Genomic DNA, 27,595 nt, shown 5'->3' with positions numbered 1-27,595 from the left:
CATATTTGTTGGTACTGGAGTTCACTTTTTTTTTCAATTTTTAAATACCAAACTGATCTTTGCTTGCTTTAAAAATGGTCTCCATCTTTGACAGTGAAGTGTCCAGAAAAAAAAAAAGAAGAAGAAAAAAAATGGTCTCCATCCGAGTCACGGCACCAAAAAAAAAAAAAAAAAGTGGTCTCCATTCAATGGCTTCTTTTTTTCCCCTAAGGACACCCTTCCTGGCTGAGACTGGAGGAAGAGGAAGTGTTTCTGCTTTAGCCTTTTCATTCTTGGAATTTTTTCTTTTTTGGCTTTCTTAGTCTCTGCTCCTAATCTCTGCAGGAAAGTGACATTAGAAGGGCCGGATAGGCCTTGGTGCTTGTCATTTCCATGACCACAGGTTGTGGGATTCCCAGGCGCAGGGGTCTGTCTACGCAGGTAGGCCTTCACTTCCTACCCAATCGTAACCAGAAATGCTGGGAAGGAAAGCTGACATAATATCAAAGTGGCAACAGCTAAGGGTTAGCAGACACTGGGACAAACCAGCAGAGACATTCAGGACAATGAATAACTGGGGACAGCCGGCTCTGCTGAGATGGTTCACACGCTAATGGGCAACGGAAGCCAGCCCTTCTTGTTCTGGACTCCTGCAGTGGGGCTCAGCCTGGACCACCAGCCAGGACCCAGTCTCCCACTGGTCTCCTTGGCAACACTCAGGTTAGCCTCTTTCCAGTAAGTCACACGCTACCAGAAGCCATTCTAGAAGAATCATAAAGTATAGTTATTACAGCATTGTTATTGCCTGGAATTTTTCTTCAAATGACTTTAGGAGAATTTGGTGTGGATGTGTGAGAAACAGAATCAACCAGCAGTGTCCCTACAGGTTTAATAGTCAGATGACAGATTTAGGAAAAAATGAGGAGTCACCACATTCTCCCACAAAAAAATTCCTCCTGCTCAGGAAGGAGAAGGATTCACTTGGGAAATTTTCTTACACCAAAGACCTGGGCCCCCACTCACTAACGATGAGGCCCTGTAGGAGTCACTCAGTCCCCAAGAGTTTCAGTAACCTTGTGCATAAAGTGAAAATAGGAATACCCGAGATGTTCTGGATGATTAAGATGAGAGATAATATATGCTGAAGTGCCTAGCACAGAGTCATGGCAGGCACTCAATGAATGGTAGCCAGTTACCATCATCATCACCATCACCATCATCATCTCAAGGAACAAGCTGAAGAAACATGTCTCGCCAGGCGCAGTGGCTCACACCTGTAATCCCAGCAGTTTGGGAGGCTGAGGCAGGCGGATCACCTGAGGTCGGGAGTTCAAGACCAGACTGACCAACATGGTGAAACCCCATCTTAAAAAATAAAAATAAAAATAAATAAAAAAATAAAAAATAAAAATAAAATGAAAAAGAAACATGTCTCAAGAACAAAACAAAAAAAAAGTTAGACAAATGCTACATTAATGTTTGAGTGGTAAGATTCTATTTTGAAGTCTGAAGTTTGCAGATATGCCTATAGATTTCTGGAGTTTACCACTTATTCTATATCATTAATGTAATAGTTTAAATTACTATATATTTTACCGATTTTCTGTATTTAGTAAGAAATTTGCATTTTTGATTTGATGTAACAAAGGTTTTAACATAATTTATGTTAGATTTTTCATTTTTTTCATTACTGTTACACTCTAACCTGACTGAATAACTGATCTCATTGTATTAGTATTGTGAATAATCATGTGAAATATTTTTAGACAGAGTACTATATTTCTGAATATAATTTTATGGCTTTTTTCACTTAGTAAGTACCTTTCTATCAGTGTAGAAAACTAAGAAAATTGCTTTCTGCTGTATAATCTGGCATTCATTGTAGATTATAGCTTATTTTTCTGTGAATAAAACTTATTCAATAAAATACTATTCTTTAAAATTTTTTTTTAAAAAATGACCTCATCCACACTGCCCTCACTTCATAGCCTGTCCCATCCAGTAACCTCCACAGGGATACCATATGCAAATGCTTGTTCGGCTCCTGCCCACTTCAGTACTGTAGGTCCCATCACCTCTTTGAGGTCCCTTCCACACAGATGAAAATCTCAGCTAGGAGTGTTCAGGGGAGGTTACTACAGGCAAACATGGCAAAGATGACCATAACATGTTATGGAGCGCCCCTCTCCAGCCTGGCCAAAAGCAGAACATACCACACCCCACCCCACCCCACCCCACCCCAACTGATCTCATAACCTCTCTCCACTGTTCTTTACAGGGCCTAATGGCAATGTGACAGGGTATTTTGTACTTTGAAGGCTCAAACAGAAAACTCTTTTGCCAAATACATTGTTCCTCATAAAGTATGTGTCTGCTGTTATTATTACAGAGCTGCAACTGACTTTTTTCAACAGAGGGGAAAACAATGTCAACCTTGAACCATTTGGACCGGAAGCAGCAGGCCGATCCCATCCATGGGACTTGCAAAAGCCCAGGATAATAAAAAGGGTCAGACTAATCCAGGGCCTAGAGCTAGTTTTACATTTTAATTAATGTAAATGCCTCTCATCATACAATTATCATTATATACTACAGAGTAAACATCTTGGTCCAGGAAATATTGGTTTTAGATTTACTTTGACAGGAAGTAGGGCAGGGAAGAAATCAGCATTTAATGAACACCTACTCTGGGCCAGGAACTTCAGTAGGGGATTTAAATTTCATTTGCATTTAATCTGAACATTCACCCTTCAAGATAGAGACTATCTTTGAGGCTCAGAGAGGCTATCTAACTTTTCTGAAGTCACGGCATCAGCAGATAATGAGAGAATCGAATCTACCTCCCAAGGTCACCTTCCCTCTGTTAGTTTATGTCTCCAGAAAGCATACCACGCACCATTCAGAATGATTTTACTCCATTCTATTTTTAAGAATGGCAGATACAGGATTTAGATTAAATGCATAGGGGATTCTTATTCTTTTAAAACTTTGAGTGGTTTTAAATTTGAAACATTTCCACGATATATATTAAATTGTGTGTCTACTGCAGCCAGGTAGAAATGCAATACATATTAGTGGCAATCCAGGAGGCTTAGCAGGACAAGAAGGCTCCTTAAGGCAGCCATACATCTTTGGGGGCAATCCCACTATCAACTGACAATCTGAACTTTCAGGGTGTTCAAAGAGTTTAAACTCTAAACTTAACCACTGCAATGATCTTGACATTCAATTTATAGCACATCCCCCCAAGCACATACATACACCATAGATATATACAGTTGGCCTTTTCAATGTCTAGATACTTTTAAAATATTACCACCGGTCACTATGGAAAATTTAACAGTAAACTGTCACGTGTAAAAATGGGTCACATAGGCCAGGTGCAGTGGCTCACGCCTGTAATCCCAACACTTTGGGAGGCAGAGGCGGGCAGATCACCTGAGGTCAGGAGTTCAAGACCAGCCAGACCAAATGGTGAAACCCCATCTCTACTAAAACTACAAAAAATTAGCTGGCATGGTGGTGGGCACCTGTGATCCCAGCTACTTGGGAAGCTGAGGAAGGAGAATCGCTTGAACCCCGGAGGCAGAGGTTGCAGTGAGCCGAGATCACACCACTGCACTCCTGCCTGGGCAAGAAGAGCGAAACACTGCTGTCTCAAAAAATTAAAATTAAAATTAAAAAATAAAAAAGCAATAAAAACGGGTCACATATAGTAATATAGGAGCTCAAAGGTTCAAAAATAAGCATGACAATTTATATGGAGTTTATTAATGTTAGAGCTCAGAATTGAGTTGTCTCCAAGAAAGGTGCTACATAAATCATACAAATAAATATGTCCCTTGTTCTCATTCCTGAATCTATCAGCATTTTCCTTATAAGCTATTTTTAGCCTCCTCGTAAAACACATTCAGTATAACCTGAAATTCAATATGTGTGCATACCATTCTGAAACGAATTGGAATTTACCATTCTTTAGTTAGACAAAGGGTTAAAGAAAAGAATATACCACAGCTTAGCTCCCTCAGTACTGTCAAAAAGAATCAAATTTTTAAGTGGCCAAAGTTCCACCATGGTACAGAATTACTTCCGGTATTCCAAAGCAGAGAAAATGACATATTCAGCATCTGAAAGCTCTGCCATGGTACAAATTTCCCAAAACTGAAATTACTGAAAATCTAAAGCATGCCTATTTTACTTGACACACACCCTTCAAGGATGACCATGGCTTGTCCCAATGATTAAATACACATTTGTATGAATATGTAAATGGTAAGAGTTTGAAGTTATATAAATAGAAGTCAGTCACCACATATAAATCATGGCGAGGAAAGAGAAACTTGTAAAAAGTGTGACTTTTGTTGATTACAGAAGGAGACATCTTCAAGACATAAGGGACCACCACAATGGTCCGTCCAGCATCTTGTTCAATCAGAACTCTGCTTAAAAGAACTTAGCCTCTGCATGGCCAAGGCAATCCTAAGCAAAGATAACAAAGCTGGAGGCATCACATTATATTACCTGACTTCAAACTATGCTGTGGGGCTACAGGAACCAAAACAGCATGGTACTGGTACAAAAACAGGCACGTAGACCAATGGAACAGAATAGAGAACCCAGAAATAAGACCACACACTTGTGACCATCTGATCTTCGACAAAGCTGATGAAAACAAGCAATGGGGAAAAGACTTCCTATTAAGTAAATGGTGCTGGGATAACTGGCTAGCCATATGCAGAAGATTGAAACTGACCCCCTTCCTTACACCATATACAAAAAAATCAACTCAAGATGGAAGAAAGGCTTAAATGTAAAACCCAAAACTATAAAACCCTGGAAGACAACCTAGGCAATATACCATCCCAGACATAGGAATGGGCAAAGAATTCATGACAAAGACATCAAAAGCAATTGCAACAAAAGCAAAAATTGACAAATGGGATCTAATTAAACTTAAGAGCTTCTGCACAGCAAAAGAAACTATCAACAGAGTAAACAGACAACCCACATAATGGATAAAATATTTGCGAACTATGCATCTGGCAAAGATCTAATATCCGGCATCTATAAGAAACTTAAACAAATTTACAAGAGAAAAACAAATAACCACATAAAAAGAGGGCGAAGGACATGAACAGACAATTTTCAAAAGAAGACACACATGCGTCCAACAAGCACAGGAAAACAAACTCAACATCACTAGAGAAATGCAAATCAAAACCACAATGAGACACCATTTCACACAAGTCACAATGGCTATTAACAAAATGTCAAAAAATAATAGATGCTGGCGACGTGGCGGAGAAGAGGAAACACTTACATACCGTTAACAGGAGTGTAATTAGCTCAATAATTGTGGAAAGCAGTGTGGTGATTATTCAAAGAGGTAAAAGCAGAACTACCGTTCAACCCAACAATCCCATTACCGGGTATACACTGAAAGAAATATAAATCATTCGACCATAAAGACACATGCACATGAATGTTCACTGCAGCACTATACACAATAGCAAAGACATGGAATTGACCTAAATGCTCATCAGTAACAGACTGGAAAAAGAAAATGTAGTACATATATACCATAGAATACTACGCAGCCATAAAAAAGAGCAAGATCATCTTTTGCAGGAACATGGATAGAGCTGGAGGCCATTATCCTCAGCAAACTAACACAGGAACAGAAAACCAAATACTATATATTCTCATAAGTGGGAGCTAAATGATAAAAACTTATGAACACAAAGAAAAGAACAAAAGACACTGAGGTCTACTCGAGGGTGGAGGGTGGGAGGAGAGAGAGGAGCAGAAAAAATAGCTATTGAGAACTAGGCTTAATACCTGAGTGATGAAATAATCTGTACAACAAACCCCATGACAGGAGTTTACCTATATAACAAACCTTCACATGTACCCCTAAACCTAAAATAACAGTTAAATTAAAAAAAAACAAAAACTTGGCCTCAAGTTCTTGGCCAAACTACACTAAGCGGGCAAGTTAGGGAGGAAGACGGTGTGGTAAAGGTGAGGTATGGTTGGCAACACCAAGCATTTCAATGCTAGGAAAGCTAAAAAAACTAGAGCCATCTCTAAATCTTATATGGGATACAGCAAAAAGATGAAAAAAATGCAAAACTTAAGGCTAGACGAGGCGTGGTGGCTCACACTTGTAATCCCAGCACCTTGGGAGACCAAGGCTGGAGGATCACTTGAGGCCAGGAGTTGGAGAACAGCCTGAGCAACATGGCGAGACCCCATATCTAGAAAAAAGTTTTAAAAAATTAGCCAGACATGGTGGCATGAGCCTGTGTCCCAGATACTCAGGAGGCTGGAGGACCCCATGAGCCCAGGAGTTCAAGGGTACAGTGAGCCAAGTTCAAGGGTACAGTAAGGGTACAACTGTACCATTGCATTCCAGCTTGGGTGGCAGATCAAGACTCTGTCTCAAAAAAACAAACAAACAAAAAAAAACCAAAGGCTTAAGTCATCTCTCGGGGAAAAAAAAATTAAACCTAAAGACTACAGGCATAAAAACTACTGGATCAGAATTATCTGTGGAATAGCCTAAAAAACTTCCAAAACATAATTTCCGAACTGCCTACAGAGACGTCCTCCTGCTAAGAATCAAACCAGGAGAGCAGCACACCAGCTGTATTTCCTACCTAGCTTAACAGGCAGGCACCCAAAAATCAATTTCCCACGTTTTTCTTTAATGACTAAAATTAGCTTCAATGGAAATGTAAGAGTAAGCTAGATTGGAGGGGATTTTTAACAATTACCCCGGCTAAACACACACACCTAAACAGTCTGCAAACTGGAAGACTAGTAGGGTGCATTTTATTGAGCCTACGAACATTAAACAAAACACTTCCAGTTTAAACACTACCCCAGTTATTTCACAGCCATGTAATTATTCATTAAGTCTGATATTAGAAACATCTCATATTAGATTGCTGCCGTTATCTGAATTCTCACCCTCAACTGGGTCAGAAAGACTTGAAAGGAATAAAGTCTTTATTTATGGCCCAATGCAGGGCTATAGGCATAGTAAGTGCGCTGTCTTTTAACTGGTTAAAATAAACAGACAAAACAGAAACACACACATATACCCCAAATTCCAATCGGAGAGATCCAGTGTAGAAATGATACAAGTACCAGTTCTCTGGGCTTGGCACATTTCTGCTCTATAAGTAATATTGAACACAGCTCTTTGCCTATGAATTGTGAAACACTTTATACACTAATAAAGAATGCATACTTCATTGTGTATTTAACTGCATAAGCCTGCATTTAGTTTAATTGACCAAGAATAAGTCCTTGTTCCAAAGCTAACTATCAAGTTACAGTCAACTCTTAAATATTAACACTCATATTGAGAAACAAAGATGCAGATAATACGGAACAGAAGATATTTTAAATCTTTCATTTTTGGTATGCGGATATATTCTTTATTCCTTTCTTTTAACTTGCTATTAAATGTGTATGGCTAATATTATGGCATTTACAATACTTCTAACAAAGGACTTAAACCATACTGGAGAAATCTGACTTAGGGAGGTCTCTGTGCAGATCCCGACCTCAACGTCTCTGCTACTGAACTTTGGACCAACTCACACTGGTCCAGGAGAGCATCAACCCTCAGAAGATTGCCAAAAAATTGCTACATAAACTACATTTTTTTCAGGTTGTTACTTTTCAGAGTCACACTCTGTGGAGGGTGAGAAAGGGTTTAGGGTTGGAAAAGCCCTTTCATTTTAGCTCCTACTGGGTTGGTGTAAACAAAGATGCCAGTTAATGTCAACAATGACTTAATTAACCAGAGAAGGTGACAATGTCAAGAAGAACTTGAAAGTAAGAGCTGCCTCCTCTGGGGTAATCAAGCTTGACTATACTTAAATATTTATAATGTTAATCAGCAGAACAGGATTTGGCATTGAGGACTGCCCCACTTCAAATCGATAACCATGTTTTCACTCCTCTGCTGGTCCCCTATAACAATGAATGATCAATAGGAAATAGCAATGAATGACCAACTGGAAAAATCATACTTAATCTGAAATATTAAAAACTAAAATCTTCTAGAGATTATTTTCTTAAGCCAATTGAGTGGACCCAGCCCCACTGCTACTATTTCAGGAAGTGTCCAGAAGACAAATGATATATGATATGACATGATATATGATATGATATGATATGATATGATATGATATGATATGATATTATACAAAGCCAAAATGATTGAACATCACCTTTCCCTGAGGAGCCAAAAATAAAGGATCCTCCAGCGTTAGGGCCCAGGCTTCTTCCTGGAACTTCTCAGTCACATTTTTCTCCTCTCCAATAGATATTATCTAAACTGAGCTTCCAAATAGATTAGCAAACCAAAAAGTCTTACAAGATAAGACCTTGGTGGACAGAAGGTCAAGGTGGAACTTACAGTCAACCAAAGCTATAGTTGTTCTAACCATGGAGAACTGGTGGGCAGGGGCACAGACACACACAGACACACACACACACACACACACACACACTCTCTCTCTCTCTCTCTCTCTCTCTCTCCAGTTCAACAGCACAGAATCTAAACTTGAGCTGATTTTCAGTTGTTAAAAACTCCTTTCTCATATATAATTCAATGACCTTCCTAATCACCTTTGACACCAAAGCAGAACTCCTGCAACAGAAGAACCGGTCTTAGGGCTCAATCAGTGGCGGGTATTAGACTAACAGATAAGGGGCAGTGGGGCCCCCAGAGAAAGCAAACACAGCTTCCTGGAAACACCACAGGCCTCCTCCATCCAAAAACAACTTTCTTCTCAACTGTCTCCAAAAGCCTAGATGGTTTTTGACACTGTGGCTCCTGGTACAGCCAGCCCACAGAACTGGGAAGGCCCATGTTCCCAGCTCACTGGCGACAATGGTGACAAGGCCATGCACCCGGTGCTTACTGGATGCCAACCCCTGTGCTAATTGCTGTTTATGTCCAGGTCAAATGGAAATCTCCTAACGACCTTTCAGGGAATAGTCAGACTTCTGAGAACATTAATATTCAATGACTAGGCCAGGCACAGTGGCTCACACCTGTAATCCCAGCACTTTGGGAGGCCGAGGCGGGCAGGTCACCTGAGGTCGGGAGTTGGAGACCAGCCTGATCAACATGGAGAAACCCCATCTCTACTATAAAATTACAAAATTAGCCAGGCGTGGTGGCACATGCCTGTAATCCCAGCTACTCAGGAGGCTGAGGCAGGAGAATCGCTTGAACCAGGGAGGCAGAGGTTGCAGTGAGCTGAGATGGTACCATTGCACTCCAGCCTGGTTAACAAGAGCAAAACTCCGTTTCATAAATGACTATTAATGAAGAGACTCTAAAGACCATCTTCTCAAACCCTCAGATGACAGAAAGGGAAACTGAGGCCCGGGCCTTGCATGCTTTTCCAAAGCCTCCTCTTTGTCAGGTTTTGCACCTTCCTCTAAGACATCTTCTATTTTCCATCTCATAATGCTGGATGCAAATGAACTCAGAGCTCATGGAAGCTATAAGCCCAGAAAAATGCTAAAAAGGACATTAACAAAATATTCCCTAAAATGTCAAGAACTTCACAGACCTCCTTCCTGACCCATAAATGCATCCACAGATCCCAGGTTGAGCAGGCCTGCTTCCAACAATACACACATTGTTGGATTTAAATTCTTACACAAAGACTCATTTGGGGAGTTTCGTCCCTCTCCACTATTTCTTCCCTCTGCCTCACCTGTCCCTCCCCACATGTACACACACTTTTAAACTTCCTTCAAGAATTAAATACAGTAAAACGAATCCTCCGGGACCATTTTACACTTTATGTTAAAATAAACTCACAATAACGCTGCCCTGAAAAGCCAAATGAAAAATGACAGTTTTTCCCTAACCTGGGTTGCTCCTAAAGGCCACACTGTAGGAAATCCCAGCTCAGCTTCCTCGGTTTACGCTGAGCCATGCACTCAAGGGAAAACCAGCAATTAGGGAAACATCCATTTTAATTATTAGCAAAATTAAAGAAGTACAGGCATGACTTTCAGAAACCTGGAACTTTTTCCCTCTTACATGAAAGCCCTGTAAAAATGCATCACCACTGTAAATTACATTCATCCTGATGTCCTAGCACAAGTCACCAAGAGGCAGTTCCATAATCGACCTGTAGCTGTAGCTATCTATACAAGCCTCAGACACAAACTCCTACCAGCTTTCCTTCCCAGAGACCACACCTGTTAATTACAAGAGCTGCCATTCTTCTGTGTAACCAAAAGTTCCCCAGTCCCACAGGACTGCTTCAGGTGATAAGTGCTTTGGTCCTCATCCTTTAATGACACGTGCCCGGCGTCTTCCTGGGGAGCCCATGTCTCTCAGAACGCTCATCTCAGATGGACACAACCCTCCTTCCTAAATTGTCCTGATCTGGCTAAGGAGGCTGGGCTCTCTGTCCTCTCCCCACCTACCCCACTGGATAAGCATGCTGTTCATTCACCCCACACACAGGACGTGTTCCCAGAGCGGCTCAGCTGACCCCAGGCACCACTCGGACTGCTGTGGGTTCCTAAAGCCAGGCAGGCACCAGGTGGGCTCTCCGCAAACAGGTTCATTAAGTGGTGATGAGTGCTGAGATCTGCCGTTTTATTCTCGGATTACCACTCGAAAAATAACTCAGCTACCAATATTCCCTACTGATGACAGATTTCAATGCAGCACCAAGTAGAGGCTTGGCTAATGTTGTCTCCAAAGGGCTGCGAGAGAGCTTCCAAATCTGAGCTGAATAATTCAGCCTCGTGTAGTCCTCACAACTGGACTTACACCTTGAAAATGAAATTTCCAAAGCTGTGACATGAGTGCATGCCCTGTGACACATGGAAGTTCTCAGAGATGGAGGAGATCCCCTGGCAGATTCCCTTTCGAGTTTACCTAAAATAGAATCTGCCACTCTGTGATGATGCATTGCTTAAGTATCATGAATTACAAAGGCTAAAAAAAATTCTAAGATGTCAAGCCTCTCTCTCCATGCTAAACTTCAGAACCTTCTTTTCCCCTTAAACAATGAAACTAAGACGTCAGCATTTCAGATGTTGGCAATTTCTTTTAGTGGTTCCTTTTGTCAGAAAATAGCAATTCTTTACATTTATGAGCAGCAGGAAGGCTGCTGGGGAAGACTAGAGAAGACAGTCATCCTCCCAAGGTTCGTCCCTTCCCCAGCTCTCTTGGGCACTGGATAAAGGTGAGCTAGCTCCCAGCTGCCTCCCTCACCCAGCACAGAGAAACACACACAGCAAGAAACCACCAAACTACACCCTTCTGCCTGCAGTGTTGCTGCAAAGGACCTTCCCTCATCGTCTCTGCCTTGCAGGGAGCCAAGAGACCGTGATCAGTTGCTCTTAGAAGCCTCATTTACAATGCAAGGGTAGCTGATTGTAAAACAGGCCTTAACAATCTGCCCCCAGACAAATCCCAAAACAAACTTGAGAAGTGAAATTCAGTGACTTACCTTCTGGCTCTAAGGTGGTATCCGCAACTAAACTGAATGAGGGCCGGGCCAGGGACAAGGTTGCCATGGTGACCACGACCAGGCAGAAGAAGCGACCCCAGCTGACCATGGGTATGGTACCAATCCCCGGTCCTCTTCCATATCTCCATGTGGACGTTAATCCCATCTGCTCACTTCCTCTACGCGCATGGACTGCGAGCAATGCCTTCAGCCTGCGGTGGGCTCAGGGACCCAGGCGCTGCCGCTGCTGCCTCCGCCGCTGCCGCTGCTGCAGTCACTAAAGGAAAGAGATTGGCGAGTCAGGGAATCTTCCCCAATGCTAAATCACTCCAGCCCAAGTGGGATAAAACCATTTTTCAGCCTCTCGAAGGCGTGCAAACACAGTTCTTTTTCATTATCTGCAAAAGCCTTCCATCCTCACCTCAGAATCCCAGGTGATTCCACCAGACCGGTCCACAGAAATGTGTTAGGCTAATCTTTTTGAAAGCATACTTTTAAGAAACAGAGATAAAACAGTAGCTACAGGACTCAGATACGTGCAGCTACTTCAGTGAGGCAACGTGTGGGCTCTTCTACTATCCGCTATCGCCTCCACCGCCCTCAACGAGCGAAGCAATGTGACCTCAGTTTCAAGGGCAACCACAAAAGCAAGTTAAAAATGCTCGGGTTGACATAACCAACTTCGTTCCCTTCTCTTAGTCCAGCTGGGCTTTAGAAAGCTAAACTGTTGGAGGCATCTGCTCACAGCTCCGTATTTCTGCTGGGCTGGAGCTGAGCTGAGCAGTCTGTCCCACCCTCACTGGAGCTCTCGGGAAGAAAGGAGATCAGCAAAATCAAAAGAATCCCAGGAAGGCTACAGAAAATTCCCACCAGTTTACACTTGTCAGGATTCATTTTCGAATGGAGAAGTGTATTTCAGTCTTCCGCCAAGCAGCCACTTAGGAAGAGTGAACACAACTGCGGCGCATTCAACGCAGCTGAGCCAAAAGGGACTTCGAAGCCTGAATTCCCTTCCCCTGTGACTAAATGGCAGTCCCGGCCTGCTAAATGTCTTCGACCTCTGTAGAAGGATTAGGAAGCTGAGCAGATGCAAATTCTGATGAATAATGCAGGAATTTATTAATAATGACGGTGTAAATTATAGTCATGGCATGTGATTGGACCAAACTTTCAATATGCTAACCTATTGGCTAAATTTTCAGAGTATAAGTTAGAAGAGGACACTCAAATTACTCTTCTCTTCTGTTCACCCATTTGAGCCAAGGGAAAGAGAATTTTTCAAGCTTCATATATTCCAAATAACTTTAATTTCACTCAGTACCCTCTGTGACTAAGTGTAGCATCAAAATGCACAAACTTTAGAAAATAATTAAAACAATCGCAAGAAGAGATACATCAAACTCAGGCTTCAGAATCTGTGAACCGCAGGAATGAACCACATTTATAAGACTAGGGGTTGGAGAGAGGCCTCTAATACAAAAATCTCTAAACTCCACATTTTTTATGTACCCACTCGATTTCAAGTTATGACGTAGGATTTCAACACTGCTGAAGCCTCTCCAAATCTCATCATAAAAACTACTCCTTTTAGCTTTGACTGAGGATAAAAATGGATGAGGAAAAAGAATATGTCACACCATTTCCAAAGGAGGAATAAAGAAAACCTCTGCTTCAAAGATAGCACAGGTGAAATGGTGTGATTCACAGCAAAACCAAGAAAAGTATGTGTGCAGCTTGTGTGTCTACACAGTGCGTGTGTGTGCACGGTGTGTGCGTGTGTGTGCACGGTGTGTGCATGTGCTTTCAGAGTGCTCGAAGGATTTTTCCTCCTAACTTTTCTTTCCTCTTAAAGTCAAGAGCCTCAAAAGATAATTTCAGATCTATTTCTACATACATGTGGGAGGAAAGTACACAAACATTCTCATTGATTTACTAAGCATTTCCAGAATGCAGGGGAATTTTCTACCTCTAACACGACTTCAGGAACAATCCTGAGTCCTCGCAGAGGTTTCGCCCCATGCTCCTTCCCCAGCCTCCTCGCCCACCTGTCCCTGCCAGAGGAGCCTTGTTAGCTTCAGGCAGAGAAAGGTGGACAGGGCCCTCCACTGAATCTCAAGCCATTCCAACATCCCGCTAGCTCGCACTAGAAATTTGCATTTCAGCCATTTCCAGGTCCGAGCTCCACAGCAGCCCCCTCCTCAAACCTCTGGAAGGCGGGGACCTAAGGCGACAGGTCTGCACAGTTCCTCACCGAGTGGACAAAAGTATGGTGCGACCTCCTAGGCAGGATAATTAGGTCCCCAGGCTCAGTGTTGGGAACACAGGCCCAGCATGCCGCTGGCGGCCACAATCCCGGCTTCCTGCCTTCAATACCATAATCCTTCCTGGAGTCTGAGCCCCAGTGAAAGCCCCAGCGTGTTTATTTTTCCCCTTGAAAGGGAACTCTCTTCTCAGCCTGCACGCGGGAGGCGTTGTCACCCTCCCTCTGATGGATGGCTCTTCTCGGCCGCCCGCCCCCCACCCTCCTTCCACTCCGTCCATTTTCACCTCGGCACAAGCCTGCCCCCAAAGACAGGCAGAGTGACAAGCAGGAAGGGCTTGGCTGCGGAGTGGTCCCCATGCCAGGCCTGTGCTGGGCTCTTCAATTTACCGTATTCCCAAAATCCCGGCCCTCTAAGAAGGCAGGCCAGTACAGAGCCCTCCGCTTTGGGCTTCCACGTAAGAGGTGATAGGTCCACTGCTGGCTCGGCCACGGGGAACACTGCTGTTTTGTTCCTGGGTAGATTTCACATCAGGAAAGTCAACAGTGCCCGGCTCCTCCAAAGTGCAGACCCATCTCTTCGCTTAAGGCCTCCCTACCTCTCCCCAGCTGAGTAGGAGAGGGAGCTGTCAAGGGGTCAAGTCTAGGGGAGAAATTCCTCAACAAATTGAAATCTCAAAAAACGCAAACTGGGCCAGGACCCCAATGCCCTCCCAGTTTCATGCTTGCGTCCAATCAGAACTCGCAGGCAGCTTGGGGGTGCTCCCTACCACCACCCCTTTCGGGACAGCACTTCTTTCATTTGTTTGCCCGAAATATCCAGTTTTTCTCCCCCTTCTCGGGGCGCTAAAGAGCTCAGAGAAATCTGCATTTTAATTGACATTCCAGGGAGAGGGAGAGGGGCGCCTGATTGCTTTTCTATTCAAACTAAACAGGCTTTTCAGATGAAAATGAGTCGAGGCCGGTGGAAGATTTACAGGGATTTGGGACCCGGGGACAATGGAGTTTTAAATGTTGATAGCGTTTCACACCAAACACATAATGGGTGCCCTGAGTTTGAAAGCAGGTTTGCCTTTAAGGGTAGGTTTTATTGAATTGGGAGAAAGGAAAGAAGGTCTGGAGAACGGTTTGCAAGGGAGCGGGCTACGAGGGGAGCGACCGAGGCTAGCGGCCCCCGGGTCGGCCTCCTGCGCCAGGTCCGCGGGCCGCGAGGGTCGGAGCCAGCGCCACGCAGGGCCCTCGGCTGATTTCCCCAGCGCGGCCCCGTCGCCGAAAGAATGAGCGCGCAAGTTAGAACTCGCCTGCGCTTTCGACATCTCCCAGCCGCTGCGGCAGAGCAGACAGGCGAACTAGAAAAAGTCGGTCCAGTTCGCCCCCTAGCCCCAGGCGCGCTGCGCTCCCTCCAGCGCCGACAGCGGCTGCAGGAGAGGGGCGCCCCGGCATCGAAAACCGGGCACTGGAGCCGTCGCCTCCCCAACAGTGCCACCCCTGGCCATCACTACCCCTACGGGATGTCATCGGCCCCACCCCGGCGGCCCCCTCTCGAGACAGGGGTCTCCGCGGGGCCTGGATGGTACGGAAGCTCCCAGGACCCGCGGATGGGGCACCTCGGAGATGCTCCGCGGGACCCGGCCTGCGGGGCTGTGCCACGGGCAAGCGAACCCTCCACCAGTCTGCTCTGAGGTTGGAGGAACGCGCCCAGCCAGCGGGAAAGCGCCCACCAGGGTCTGACAGGGAGGGGGGCGTCTGCACCAGAGACAGATGTCAGCATCTGGATGAAGGTGGCAGAGGCAGAACTTCCCCAACAAGGGCCGTCAGCACGCACCCACCTCCCCCATCACCTATGCAGCCACCGAGGGAGGCCAGGGAGCGTCCCCCACAATGCCAGTCCTTCCGCGCCCCCCGCCCGGAGGGCGCTGCACCCGGCGTCCCGGGCTCCCTTGGAGCTCACTTCCCCGGCTGGCGGAGAAGCTCCCCGAGGCGTCTTGAGCGGCGATTACCTTGAATGGCAACGCTCCTCCGCGATCTGTGTTGTCCCCGGGCCCCGCGTGGGTCGGGATGGAGAAAGCGACGAGCCCGGGTTTGGGGGGAGCAACTCCAAAAGCAGAAGAGGGATCCTCGGGTCTTCGCCTGCGCTGAGTCTCCCGGACTTCACGCGCACCACAGGCTGCGGAGGAGCGTGGGCATGACGCTTGCGGGCTGCCCTCGGATTTGGGGAGCCAGAGGAAGAAAGGACTCAGGCTTGGCGTTGCCTCCACCAAACTTTGCTCGCGAGTTGCGAAGGCTCAGAGCGCGCAGGCAAGCTGCGGCCTCGGGGCCCCCGGGGCTCGCGGCCGGCCCCCGCCAGCCCGGAGAGCAGTCCCCGCGCCTGGCCAGGTACGCCGCATGCAGCCCCGCGGCGCCCGAGCTTTGTGGCGGCCGCGCGCGCTCGCTCGCCCGCTCCGCACCCACCGCCCGCTCGCTCGGCTCTCCACCGCGCTCTCCTGCCGACGCCGCCCGCGCCGCCGCCGCCGCCGCCTCCTCGCGGCGGGTCACGCCCCCGCTGAAACCCGAGCCGTTTCCTGGACGGCGGCGCCCGCTCTGCCAATCAGCGCCGCGCGCCCGGGCCTCCCCGAGCCCCGCGCGGCTCCTGACGCCTCCGAGCCGCCCGAGACACCGGCCGGGGAGGCGAGGGCCCGGCCGCGGTCCGGCCGTGGGGATGCAGCGACAGCCTCCCAATAAGGCCTGGTCCCGCGCCCCGCGCCACCTCCTCCCTCTTCCCCGGGCGAGCGAGGCTGGCCAGCGGCTCCCGGAGCGGCCGCGTTAAGTACAAGTGACCGAAGGCTCTAACCCTGCACACCCCCTAGAGACTTTAAAATGCGTCTGCTTTTGGTACTGCGGGAGGGTTGTCAGGCAACTGAAGCTTTCGGAGGAGAGGAAGCAGCCTGGAAATGTTCGCAGGACATTGCATTTTTCTGTCTTTCTAAACAATAGAAATGAGAGGAAAAAACTGAATATTAATGGAGGCCCTACTATGGGCAGTTCACACTGCATAGGTGATTCTATTTCGCCTGCCCAACCACCCTGCAGAGTAATATTCCCAGTTTCTAATAAGGAAACTGAAGATCAGAGAGGTTAAGTAATTTGCCTAGGATCACACAGCTGGCTATTGAGAGAGCCTGACTTTGAATGTGGCTCTCTCAGAAAAAGCCAAAAATTGCATCCAAAAAAAAAGTGTTTAGTAATATATGTTTGGATTAATTAAAAGAAATTCAAAGGAATCTAAAGATTCAACTCTACCATAAATAGCTGATCTTGAGCAAACTAATTCCTCCCTCTGAATCCTAGATTCAAAATCATAAATGCAAAATCTGATGCTTCAAGTGCACACCAAGCTGTAACTGGCTAAAGTTCCTATTTCCATTTACCCTTTTCCCTAAGCCATGTCTTCGGATTCATTCATTTTAAATGTGCTTTTTCTTCCTCCTTATTCATCCAGCTCCGGAGCAGCCGTGCTCAGTTCAAGACGGTATAGATTAAAACCTTAATTATTTTTCTTTAGAAAAGGTCACTAAACCCAGAAATGCTTTAGAATCCTTTTGAGGCCTGAAGATAGATGAAGCATTGAGAATAAACCTGACTTGGAAAACAGACTTTTCCTGCCCTTAGAAACGTATTTGCACCTGTGTCACTAGCATTGCACATTTCTTAACATTTACAAAAATATTTTTTCAAGGTGCCACATGATTAGGAAATCATTTTTATTCACAATATCGCACAGAAAACGTTTATGCAAGTTACTTAAAAGCCACACAAGTAACAAATCCCTTTAACTGCCTCAAGCAAAAGGCTATAACATCGTATTTTGGAAGTTTGATGGCAACAAAATAAAAACTGGTTCTGAAACAAAATTATGCCTCCATGCGCTTGGTGGGAGGGTATGTTTTTGGTCGGGTCCTCTAACCTGAATCAATCCCAGAGCCTATATTAACAGACACCTCAGGCCAGGTGACACTTAGCCATTCACTGCCACCTGGGTTGTTCTGAGCCTAGCAGTATGTTTTCAAGTTCTCAGAAAAGGGATGCAGCTGAATGTGTCTGCCTGCTCGCAGGCTGCCTCTTACATCTTTATATTCCCCACCAATGGGAAAGTCGAATGTCTCAGGACAGATTCGTTTCCCATCCTGCACCGTATCCATCAGCCATTGAAAATGCTGTTAACACATTCTCACATAAATTAATGGTGCAGGAAGCCGCTGTCCCTATCCCCATTCATCAATAGCTTTATGCACATTGAATGGAAAGGAAGCCTTCCACTGAAAATGACAAATAAGAACACCTACTCTAATGTCCAGGCACAGTTTGCAGAATGTATTTTTTATGGAGATGAAAAGACACCCATCTATCAAAAGCTTCTTATTCCCTAAAGAGTGCTCATTTCTAAGGAAGTGAAACCCACAAGCCCACAACAGCCAACTCTTCAGTTTTGGGAAAAAAAAAAAAGAAACACAAAAAGCATGTTTAGGATTATTTTTTAAAAATCAATTCTGTCCTCATATGTAGTCTTCAAGTGACCTCCGACCGTCCAGGAAAACCTTCACACCAGCGAGGCTCCTGAATGAGAAAATAATCTCTTTACAGTTTTTTTTTTCTTTTTCTCTTCCCTCTTCAAGTGGCTGGAACCCCTTTCGTCAATGGCCTCCCGTGAATGGTGTTGCTAATAAAGCCTATTAATGAGCTTCCACCGCGGAGTGTGAATAGGTAAATAAGCCCCAATCTGCTGAGGTTCTGGGGCAAGGGCAGAAAAGCCAGTAAGAACTAAAGGTGACAGTTTGAACTGAACTGCGAACGCCAGCACCAGGTTTCAGCTGAAAGAACCGCCAGACAAGGACACATTCACAGTCCCTCCACCCCCTACCGAGGTCTCTTTTCTTCGCTGTTTTTCCCCCTTTACAAAATGTCTTGAGTAGTCACCCTTTTTTTTTCTCAAAAGCCCTCAAGACGCCCTTCTTTTTTCACTCTAGTAATGATACATCAATGGGAAGGAAGAAAAATGAGGACACCAGAACTCCGATGCCCCCAGAAGTTTCAAGAAACAAATTGTGCTGCTGGCCCATTGGTGATGGGAAGAGAAAGAGAGGGGGTGGGAACGCTCGCTGCCACGGGCCTCTCTCCTTTGAAGATTTGGAATTTTTCTTTTAATAATTTGTTTTGTAATGGGTGGCTGTTCCTTCACTCTGTGGAAGCGATAGATGAATAAAGGCTCTGACATGAAGTGCTCATGAACCTTCCCGGGTGGATCTGAGCTCCCTGCAGCACTAGGAATTTCATTCTCTGAGCTACGTCTCAATAACGTCCACAGCATAAAAGAAGCACTCTAATGGAAGGACATAGAACAGACCAAGGACTATGATAAGAGTATTTACTTCTGGGGAAGGGGAGGGGCTGGATCCCCTGACGGCTCCAGCCCATCTTCAGGGAGCTTGTGGCATTTAAGTGAAGCAAAACCATCGATCCCACTACTGAACAGCATCAATGCTTCTAAACTTAGAACTGGGCCTGAATCCCAAAGCCAAGGCTTCCCCGGAGACAGAGTCCTTCTGGAAGTATCGCCTCACTTCGAGGCAAAGGGGGAATGGCTTTCTTAAGGTGAGAGGCTAAAGTAAGTGAGCTCTCTTCACTCAATAGCTGTGTGACCTGTGGCCGGGCATGGTGGCTCACACCTGTAATCCCAGCACTTTAGGAGGCTGAAGCAGGCGGATCACTTGAGGCCAAGTGTTCCAGACCAGCCTGAAAAAACATGGTGAAACATCATCTTTACTATAAACAGGTGTGGTGGCTCACACCTATAATCCCACCTACTCTGGAAGCTGAGGCACAAGAATCACTTGAACCCAGAGGCAGAGGTTGCAGTGAGCTGAGATCACCTCACTGTACTCCAGCCTGGGTGACAGAACAAGACTCAGTCTCAAAAAAAAAAAAAAAAAAAAAAGCTGTGTGACCTCAGGCCAGTTGCTTGAGTTCTCTGAGTTTTCCATTTTCTCAGCTGTAAAATGAGGAAAATACAGGTTTTTATCTCCTAGATATTTAATGGGATCACTAAAAGGATTAAATGAGTTAGGTTGTGATAAGCAATTTGTTTTTTTGTTTTGTGTTGTTTGTTTATTGGTTGGTTTTTGGTTTTTTTGAAATGGAGTCTCTCTCTGTCGCCCAGGCTAGAGTACAGTGGCGCGATCTTAGCTCCCTGCAATCTCTGCCTCTTGGGTTCAAGTGATTCTCCTTCCTCAGCCTCCCGAGTAGCTGGGAGTACATGCATCCACCACCACACCTGGCTAATTTTTTATATTTTTAGTAGAGATGGGGTTTCACCATGTTGGCCAGGCTGGTCTTGAACTCCTGACCTCAAGTGATCCACCTGCCTCGGCCTCCCAAAGTGCTGGGATTGCAGGTGTGAGCCACCGCGCCCGGCCTACCCTTAGTTGATTTTTGTTTTGGTTTGGTTTGATTTTTCGAGACACAATCTCTGTCCCCCAGGCTGGAGGGCAGTGGCACAATCACAGCTCACTGTGGCCTCAACCTCCTGGGCCTACGCAATCCTCCCACCTCAGCCTCCTGAGTAGCTGGGACTACGGGCATGCACCACCATGCCCAGCTAATTTTTGTATTGTTTTGTAGAGACAAGGGCCTCACTATGTTGCTCAGGCTGGTCTCAAACTCCTGGCCTTAAGCCATCCTGCCTCCTTAGCCTCTTAAACCACTAAGATTACAGGCATGAGCCACCACGCCCGGCTTCACTTACACATTTTTATTCAGATGGTCCTCATTGTTTTGAGAAACTTTGGCGCATGAACAAGGCTGTGTGTTTTCTATGAAGATTACTAGCCATACACAGGTAGTCCGCCCTGATATGCGGTTTCCCTTGCCATGCTTTCAGTTACCTGAGGTCAGTCGCAGTCTGAGAATAGGTGAGCATAGTACAGTGAGATATTTTAGGCTCACTCTTATAATCCCAGCACTTTAGGAGGCTAAGGCAGGCAGATCACCTGAGGTCAGGAGTTTGAGACCAGCTTGGCCAACATGGCGAAACCCCGTCTCTACTAAAAATACAAAAAAATTAGCCAGGCGTGGTGGCATGTGCCTGTAGTCCCAGCTACTTGGGAGGCTGAGGCATGAGAATCTCTTAAACCCAGGTGGTGGAGGTTGCGGTGAGCCGAGATCGGGCCACTGTACTCCAGCCTGGGTGACAGAGTGAGACTCTGTCTCAATAAAAATAAAAAATAATACAAAAAGAGACATTTTAATTAAGAGACCACATTCGTGTAACTTTTATTAGAGTATATTATTATAATTGTGCTATTTTGTTATTAGTTATTATTGTTAATACTTTTTTTCCCCCGCTCTGTCACCCAGGCTGGAGTGTAGTGGTGCCATCTTGGCTCACTGCAACCTCCACCTCGTGGGTTTGAGCTATTCTCCTGCCTCAGCCTCCAAATACCTGGGACTATAGGCACCCGACACCATGCCCAGCTAATTTTGGTATTTTTAGTAGAGACAGGGTTTTGCCACGTTGGCCAGGCTGGTCTCGAACTCCTGGCCTCAAATGATCAACCTATAGTTTCATCTGCTGAATTTGCCTAGTCTTCACAATAGGGGATGAACACAGAAGCAATTTGTGGTTCACAGAATGATTACTCTCAGTAACAAATGGAAGTGTAAAATTTGTAAGAATTACCAAGACTTTCATTTGAGAAATTAAGACTTAAAATTCTGCCACACATTTGCTATTTAAAAATGGGTAAGGCCGGGCGCGGTAGCTCACGCCTGTAATCCCAGCACTTTGGGAGGCCAAGGTGGGCGGATCACAAGGTCAGGGGTGAGACCAGCCTGACCAAAATGATGAAACCCCATCTCTACTAAAAATACCAGAATTAGTCGTGCATGGTGGCGTGCGCCTGTCATCCCAGCTATTCAGGAGGCTGAAGCAGGAGAATTGCTTGAACCCAGGAGACGGAGGTTGCAGTGAGCAGAGATTGCGCCATTGCACTCCAGCCTGGGTGGCGGAGCAAGATTCTGCTCCCCTCTCCAAAAAACAAAAACAACAAAGAAGGAAAAAAAAAACAAAAATAAACAAAAAAAAAAAACGCTGGGTACAGTGGCTCACGCCTACAATCCCAGCACTTTGGGGGGCCAAGGCAGGCAGATCACAAGGTCAGGAGATCGTGACCATTCTGGCCAACATGCTGAAACCCAGTCTTTACTAAAATACAAAAAGTTAGCCAGGTGAGGTGGCGTGCACCTATAATCCCAGCTGCTCAGGAGGCTGAGGCAGAGGAATCCCTCGAATCCAGGAAGTAGAGGTTGCAGTGAGCTGAGATCACGCCACTGCACTCCAGCCTGGCGACAGAGCAAGACTCCATCTCAAAAAAAAAAACAGGTAATTGGGTTTGTTGTTCAAAATGCAACTGAGGGCAATTTGGGAACCTTGGCATTCTGTGTTTTTTAAAAAATTAAATAAAAGAGCAAAATCACTATAAAAGATGGGGAGGGAGGATAATTGGGAAAATTTTAATACGGTCCAGATAGGAGATCATATTACTATTAGACACTGAATATTAGAGATTGTTGTTCAATCACTTAGGTCAGATTACGACAACTTGATTTTGTAGGAAATTTTCTGTATTATTATAAGATCCACGCCAAAGTTTAAAGATTAAATGTCTTGATGTTTACAACTGACTTTCAAGTAGCACAGGAAAAAAGAGCACAAACACACACAGATAAAGCAAATATGCAAAACGTTAACTCTTGACACTATACAGTTGACAGTATCCATTGCTTATTGCACTATTCACCCAACTTTCTGAATGTTTAAACAATTTCACAATTAAAACCTGGGGGACTCCAGTGGAGGCCATTATGGATTCTGGCCCCAGCACTGCCGCTTGTGCCATCGCTGTGGCCACAAGCACACCCTTACCTTTGGCTCCTGCCAATCTGAACCTATGAAGGAAAATGGATAGGTCAATTAACTGGTTGAACAAATTAGCTGCATGTAACGTGACAGTGGCCAAGGTCTCAAGGTATTTTTGACAAGTAATGTGGTACAGGTAGAAACAGCACCGAGGCAGGGTCCCCAAGACCTGGTTCTCATCCCAACGTTGTCAAGGGCTAACTGTGCAAGTCTAGGAAGGCTGCTGACAAGCCCCATCCCACCCCCACCCTTGGCCTCACCTTCTTTTGCATAATTGAGGTGTCCCCCTTCTATCTTAATAATAAACGTGTCTTTGATTTCCGGCCTATCTCTGAACATCCCCGCCTCCAGCTGGAGACCCATAGGAGCTGAAAGCTTGGCGCCCACCCACCACCGAAGGCCGCCCTGGAGTTATAGGAAGGGAACGTCCTCTTTAAAGTATTCTGAAACCCTAGTCTAGGAACCCTGCTGTTGACCTCTGTCTACTGGTAACGAGTGTCTACCGGAAAAGTTCTCTAATCCCTGGCCCATTGCTGTTTAAGGGCAATTTATGGCATGTCATTTCTTGGCTGTAAGACTCCACGCCTCTCAACCACTCCACCCTCCACACATCACGACCACTTCCACCACAGCAAGGCTTCGCACGCAGCTCACTGGACAGAAACTATGCAAGTGGTTTTAGCCAGGGTGGGGTAAATGAAGATGAGATTAGCAATGATATCTCTTCTGCTCCCACCCCCCACCCACCCCCTCATCGCTGCTTGGAGCTGCGCTGTCCTATACCTTTACGTATCAGCCAATGTGATTATTTAAAGTTAAATCAATTAAAATGAAATAAGACTTCAACATCAGCTCCTCAGTAGCACTAGCCACAATTCAAGTGCTCAACAGTCACTTGGGGCCCGATCACTACATTGGACAGTGCAGGATTCTAGGACACCTTCACCGTGGCAGATGCTGTATTGGGCTATGCTGGAGAATGCACCCTGCTTTCCACTTCCTCCTCCAGGAAGACCTCCTTAGTTAGAGGGGCCCCCAGGAACTGCTCCTGCCCTCCTTCTCCAGGTCCCCAGACTCACCATCCCTGGACTGCTCCCCAAGCCCTAAATGGGCATCTTGCCTTACCAGGGTGGAGGTAGGGACAAGAATTCTACTCCTTAGATGGAGAATGGCGCAGGAGATACAAAGGACAGGTCTTTGTTCTACAAACACAATGCCTGCTGTTGACAATGAAAATGATTTTAGACGGGCGTGGTGGCTCACGCCTGTAATCCCAACACTTTGGGAGGCCAAGGAGGTCGGATCACTTGAGGTCAGGAGTTGGAGACCAGCCTGGCCAACATGGTGAAACCCCACCTCTACTGAAAAATACAAAAATTAGCTGGGCGTGATGGTGCATGCCTGTAATCCCAGCTACTCAGGAGGCTGAGGCAGGAGGATCACTTGAACCCAGGAGGTGGAGGCTGCAGTGAGCTGAGATCATGCCACTGCACTCCAGCCTGGAACACAGAGCAAGACTCCGTCTCAAAAAAAGAAAATGACTTTAGCCTGCACCATCACCTTCTGACCGTGGGGCCCCCCGGAAGCAGCCCCTGGTCTCAGTGGGAGTTTCTGTGGGCCCTAAATTCCTCCCTTCCAGGATTCCTGCTCCCTCAAATCCTCAGAAACTCACAGCTGTGTGCTTTGAGCCTCAAGGCCAGAGCGGGGAAAGGCTTACTGAACCAAGACACCCAGGCCCATGGGGAAAGACCAGCAGCCGAAATGGAGCTTGGACAACAATCTTGGTGGAAAGGGGTTAATTGGAGATCACTAAATGATAACACCCACAAAGGCCCCGGGCTGCTTCTCCCATCTCGAGATTCCCAGGACCTGGCACTACCTGGCTAGTGGGAGCAGTTTATGGGGCTGTGTTTATACCTTACAGGCTCTTTAATAGACGCTTGTTGACTGTTTATTGCAACTCAGCCTCCTCCAGGATTTCCTAATTAAAGTATCTGCATAAGTACAAAGAGGCACATGTACATAGGAGTGTGCACACAGTCAGCGCGGTCTCTTTAGAAGGTGGGAATAAAAGCCAGTTTAGGACAAGGCTGATTGAGTTGTGTGGGGAAGTTACCTTTCCCTGCAATCACCTGATTTCCACAATGCAGTTCTTCCTCTTTTCTCTTGATTTCTGCCTTTGATTTGCTATAGTGGTTCCCGAGTGTGTGTCTACTATGTCCAAATGTGAAAAGAAGTTTACTCTCGCTGCACGCGGTGGCTCACGCCTGTAATCCCAGCACTTTGGGAGGCTGAGGCGGGTGGATTACCTGAAGTCAGAAGTTCGAGACCAGCCTGGCCAACATGGTGAAACCCCATCTCTACTAAAGCCACAAAAATTAGCCAGGCATGGTGGCACGTACCTGTAATCCCAGCTACTTGGGAGGCTGAGGCAGGAGAATTGCTTGAGCCCAGGAGTTGGAGGTTGCAGTGAGCCGAGATCGCGCCACTGCACCCCAGCCTGGGCGACAGAGCCAGACTCTATCTCAAAAAAACAAAAACAAAAAAAAGAAGTTCACTTTCATAAACCCAAGGGGAGAAAAATGATGCTGCCAGCATCCTGGTAAACTCGGGGAGGGAGTGGAGAGTACAGAGCCGCACACATCGTAAAACCACAAACCCAGTAACCCTTTTAGAGTCCCAGAGTTCTCGTATTTTGTCCCCAGGCTGGGGAGAAAAGCCATCAAGTGGGGAGCGATTTCCTTAACAGATTTCTAAGAGCAGCGCTGAGAAAAAATTAACTCCTTCGCCGGGGTGGATGCTGGCCTGGCGCTGGGGCGAGCCGCCCGGGAAGCAGGTGGCTCCAGGTGAGGGAGGCCGAGGTCCCGGGGCGCCCTTTGTTCTCCGGGCTCCGCGCAGCGAGGCGCGCGGCGGGCGCCGGCGCCCCCGTGTGGCCGCCAGCACCGCGCGCGCGCCCGCGCACGCAAAAGATGGGCGGCCGGGCGGCACCCGGGGCGTGGGTGGCGGGGCTGGCATCAAGGTAGGGGGCGGCCATGCCGGGAAGAGGGGCGTCCCCGCCAGCCCCCGGCCATCCCTGAAGTCGTTCGGGCTGTGCGAGTGATGAGCGATCCAGGTCGAGGCGGATCCGCAGCAGGAGCCCAGGTGCTGGCCCAAGCACAGCTGGACGAAATGTCCATTCCCACGACGGCTGGGGCGCGGGACCTTGCAGGGACACGGTGCTGCAGCGGCCTGCGCCTGGGCCTGGCGATGGCTACCTCGGGCTGCTTCTCCATTCGCTGCGGGCTTTGCCCCCGGGAGGCGGCCCCACATTTCCAGCCTGTGGATCAACAAGGCGGAGAACCAGCTCTGCACCTTTGCCATGAAACCAGCTCCCACCTCCGACCCCCTGTTGGGCCTTCTGGCCCTGGCGTTTTCCGGGGCTCCCCTGGCAGTCCCAGCTGTGGGCTGTCCTCTCTCTCTCTCTCTTTTTTTTTTTTAACCTCTGCCTCCCAAGTTCAAGCGATTCTCCTGTCTCAGTCTCCCAAGTAGCTGGGATTACAGGCATGCGCCACCACGTGCGGCTAATTTTTGTAATTTTAGTAGAGAAGGGTTTCACCATGTTGGCAAGGCTGGTCTCGAACTCCTGCCCTCAGGTAATCCACCCACCTCGGCCTCCTAAAGTGCTGGGATTACAGGTCTGCGCCACTGCACCCAGCCGGGTTGTCCCCTCTTGAAAGCCACCACACCTCCATCCTTCCTAGTCTCCCTGCAGCTGCCCTGGAGAGTGACCTGCAGGGTTCTGGGTGGCCTCTGCCTCTGGTCTCTCCCTGCCAGTCACCCTGCCCAGAGTGGGGACCCCGTTCTGCCCTTTCATCAGGCCAGTGGGAACTTTGAAGGCTCCACATTTGCAGGAACCATGGCAACAGCCCTCTTAGCACAGAGTGGGTGCTTGGAGGGTGACATTTATTGGGTGCATATCATGTTCCATGCAACTGGGATTTATGGCCTTTAATGAATGATCACATTTCAATCACAAGGACCCTGTGAGGTAGCACTACTGTGACCCTCCACCTTTTTTTTTTTTTTTTTTGAGACGGAGTCTTGTGCTGTCTCAAAGCAGAGACTGGAGTGCAGTGGCTGGATTTTGGCTCACTGCAACCTCCGCCTCCCAGGTTCAAGCGATTCTCCTGCCTCTCTCCAGTAGCTGGGACTACAGGCACATGCCACCACGCCTAGCTAATTTTTTGTATTTTAGTCGAGATGGGTTTTTACCATGTTGGCCAGAATGGTCTCAATCTCCTGACCTCATGATCTGCCTGCCTCGGCCTCCCTAAGTGGACCCCCTCTTTTATAAATCGTGCTATGGAAACAAGAGTTCATCCAAAGTAACACAGTCAGGAGGGAGGGCTGACCCTGGAGCCTGCACTTTCGCTGATGCTGTCCCCTCGAGGGCGACGGGGCGGTAGCTTCAGCTGACGAATGAGATCAGAGGCTAAAGAAGCTGATTCTTCTCATCTTCCCAGAGAAGTTGGCTGTCCCACCCAGACGACAATGGTCCCAGTTTTCAGATGTTGACTCCTTTTCTAGTGGGCCTGTGGACAGCAGGTTGCACCCTCTGCTGTCCTATAGTGGCTGACGTCATGGGATCTGAAGTCCAGCTGCCTGTTCTGGGCCTTACATCTGGTCCCTCCTGACCACATTCTCTTCTGTAAAATGAAGTCATGCTAATACCCGCTTCACACAATCTGTGCAGGTTGAATGGAATAGTTCAGGTGAGGGGCTGGGTGCATGGTGAATGATCAATATATGTCAGCTGGTACTATCATTTCTCGACCAGAGGCATCCAGCCCTCCCTCTCTGTAGCTCTATCTAACCCTATCCTACCCCTGACCGTGTTACCTGCTACTTCTCTTTGCT

General features: G+C 46.9%; 1 protein-coding gene across 16 annotated transcripts in view; it reads right to left on the bottom strand.

Moving 5' to 3' along the window:
• FGFR2 (fibroblast growth factor receptor 2) overlaps positions 1-16,232 on the bottom strand; it is a 116,908-nt gene extending 100,676 nt beyond the window's left edge. For 8 of the 16 annotated variants that reach the window (XM_012453462.3, XM_012453467.3, XM_021674626.2 and 5 more), the window contains exons 1-2: positions 15,750-16,036; positions 11,490-11,766 (exon numbers count right to left, since the gene is read on the bottom strand). In XM_012453462.3, coding sequence (XP_012308885.2) covers positions 11,490-11,655 — 166 coding nt within the window. In that variant the 5' untranslated portion in view covers positions 11,656-11,766; positions 15,750-16,036. Of the gene's footprint in view, positions 1-11,489; positions 11,767-11,910; positions 12,039-15,749 lie in introns of those variants that run through there. The other 8 variants (XM_012453460.3, XM_012453463.3, XM_012453465.3 and 5 more) reach the window with 4 other exon arrangements.
• Between the last annotated feature and the right edge of the window lie 11,363 nt (positions 16,233-27,595).

The sequence above is a fragment of the Aotus nancymaae genome, unplaced genomic scaffold (genome assembly GCF_030222135.1).
Source record: "Aotus nancymaae isolate 86718 unplaced genomic scaffold, 86718_ANA_hifiasm-v0.15.2.pri h1tg000010l, whole genome shotgun sequence".
Taxonomy (NCBI): domain Eukaryota; kingdom Metazoa; phylum Chordata; class Mammalia; order Primates; family Aotidae; genus Aotus; species Aotus nancymaae.
This window is presented reverse-complemented; position numbering and strand designations above follow the sequence as displayed.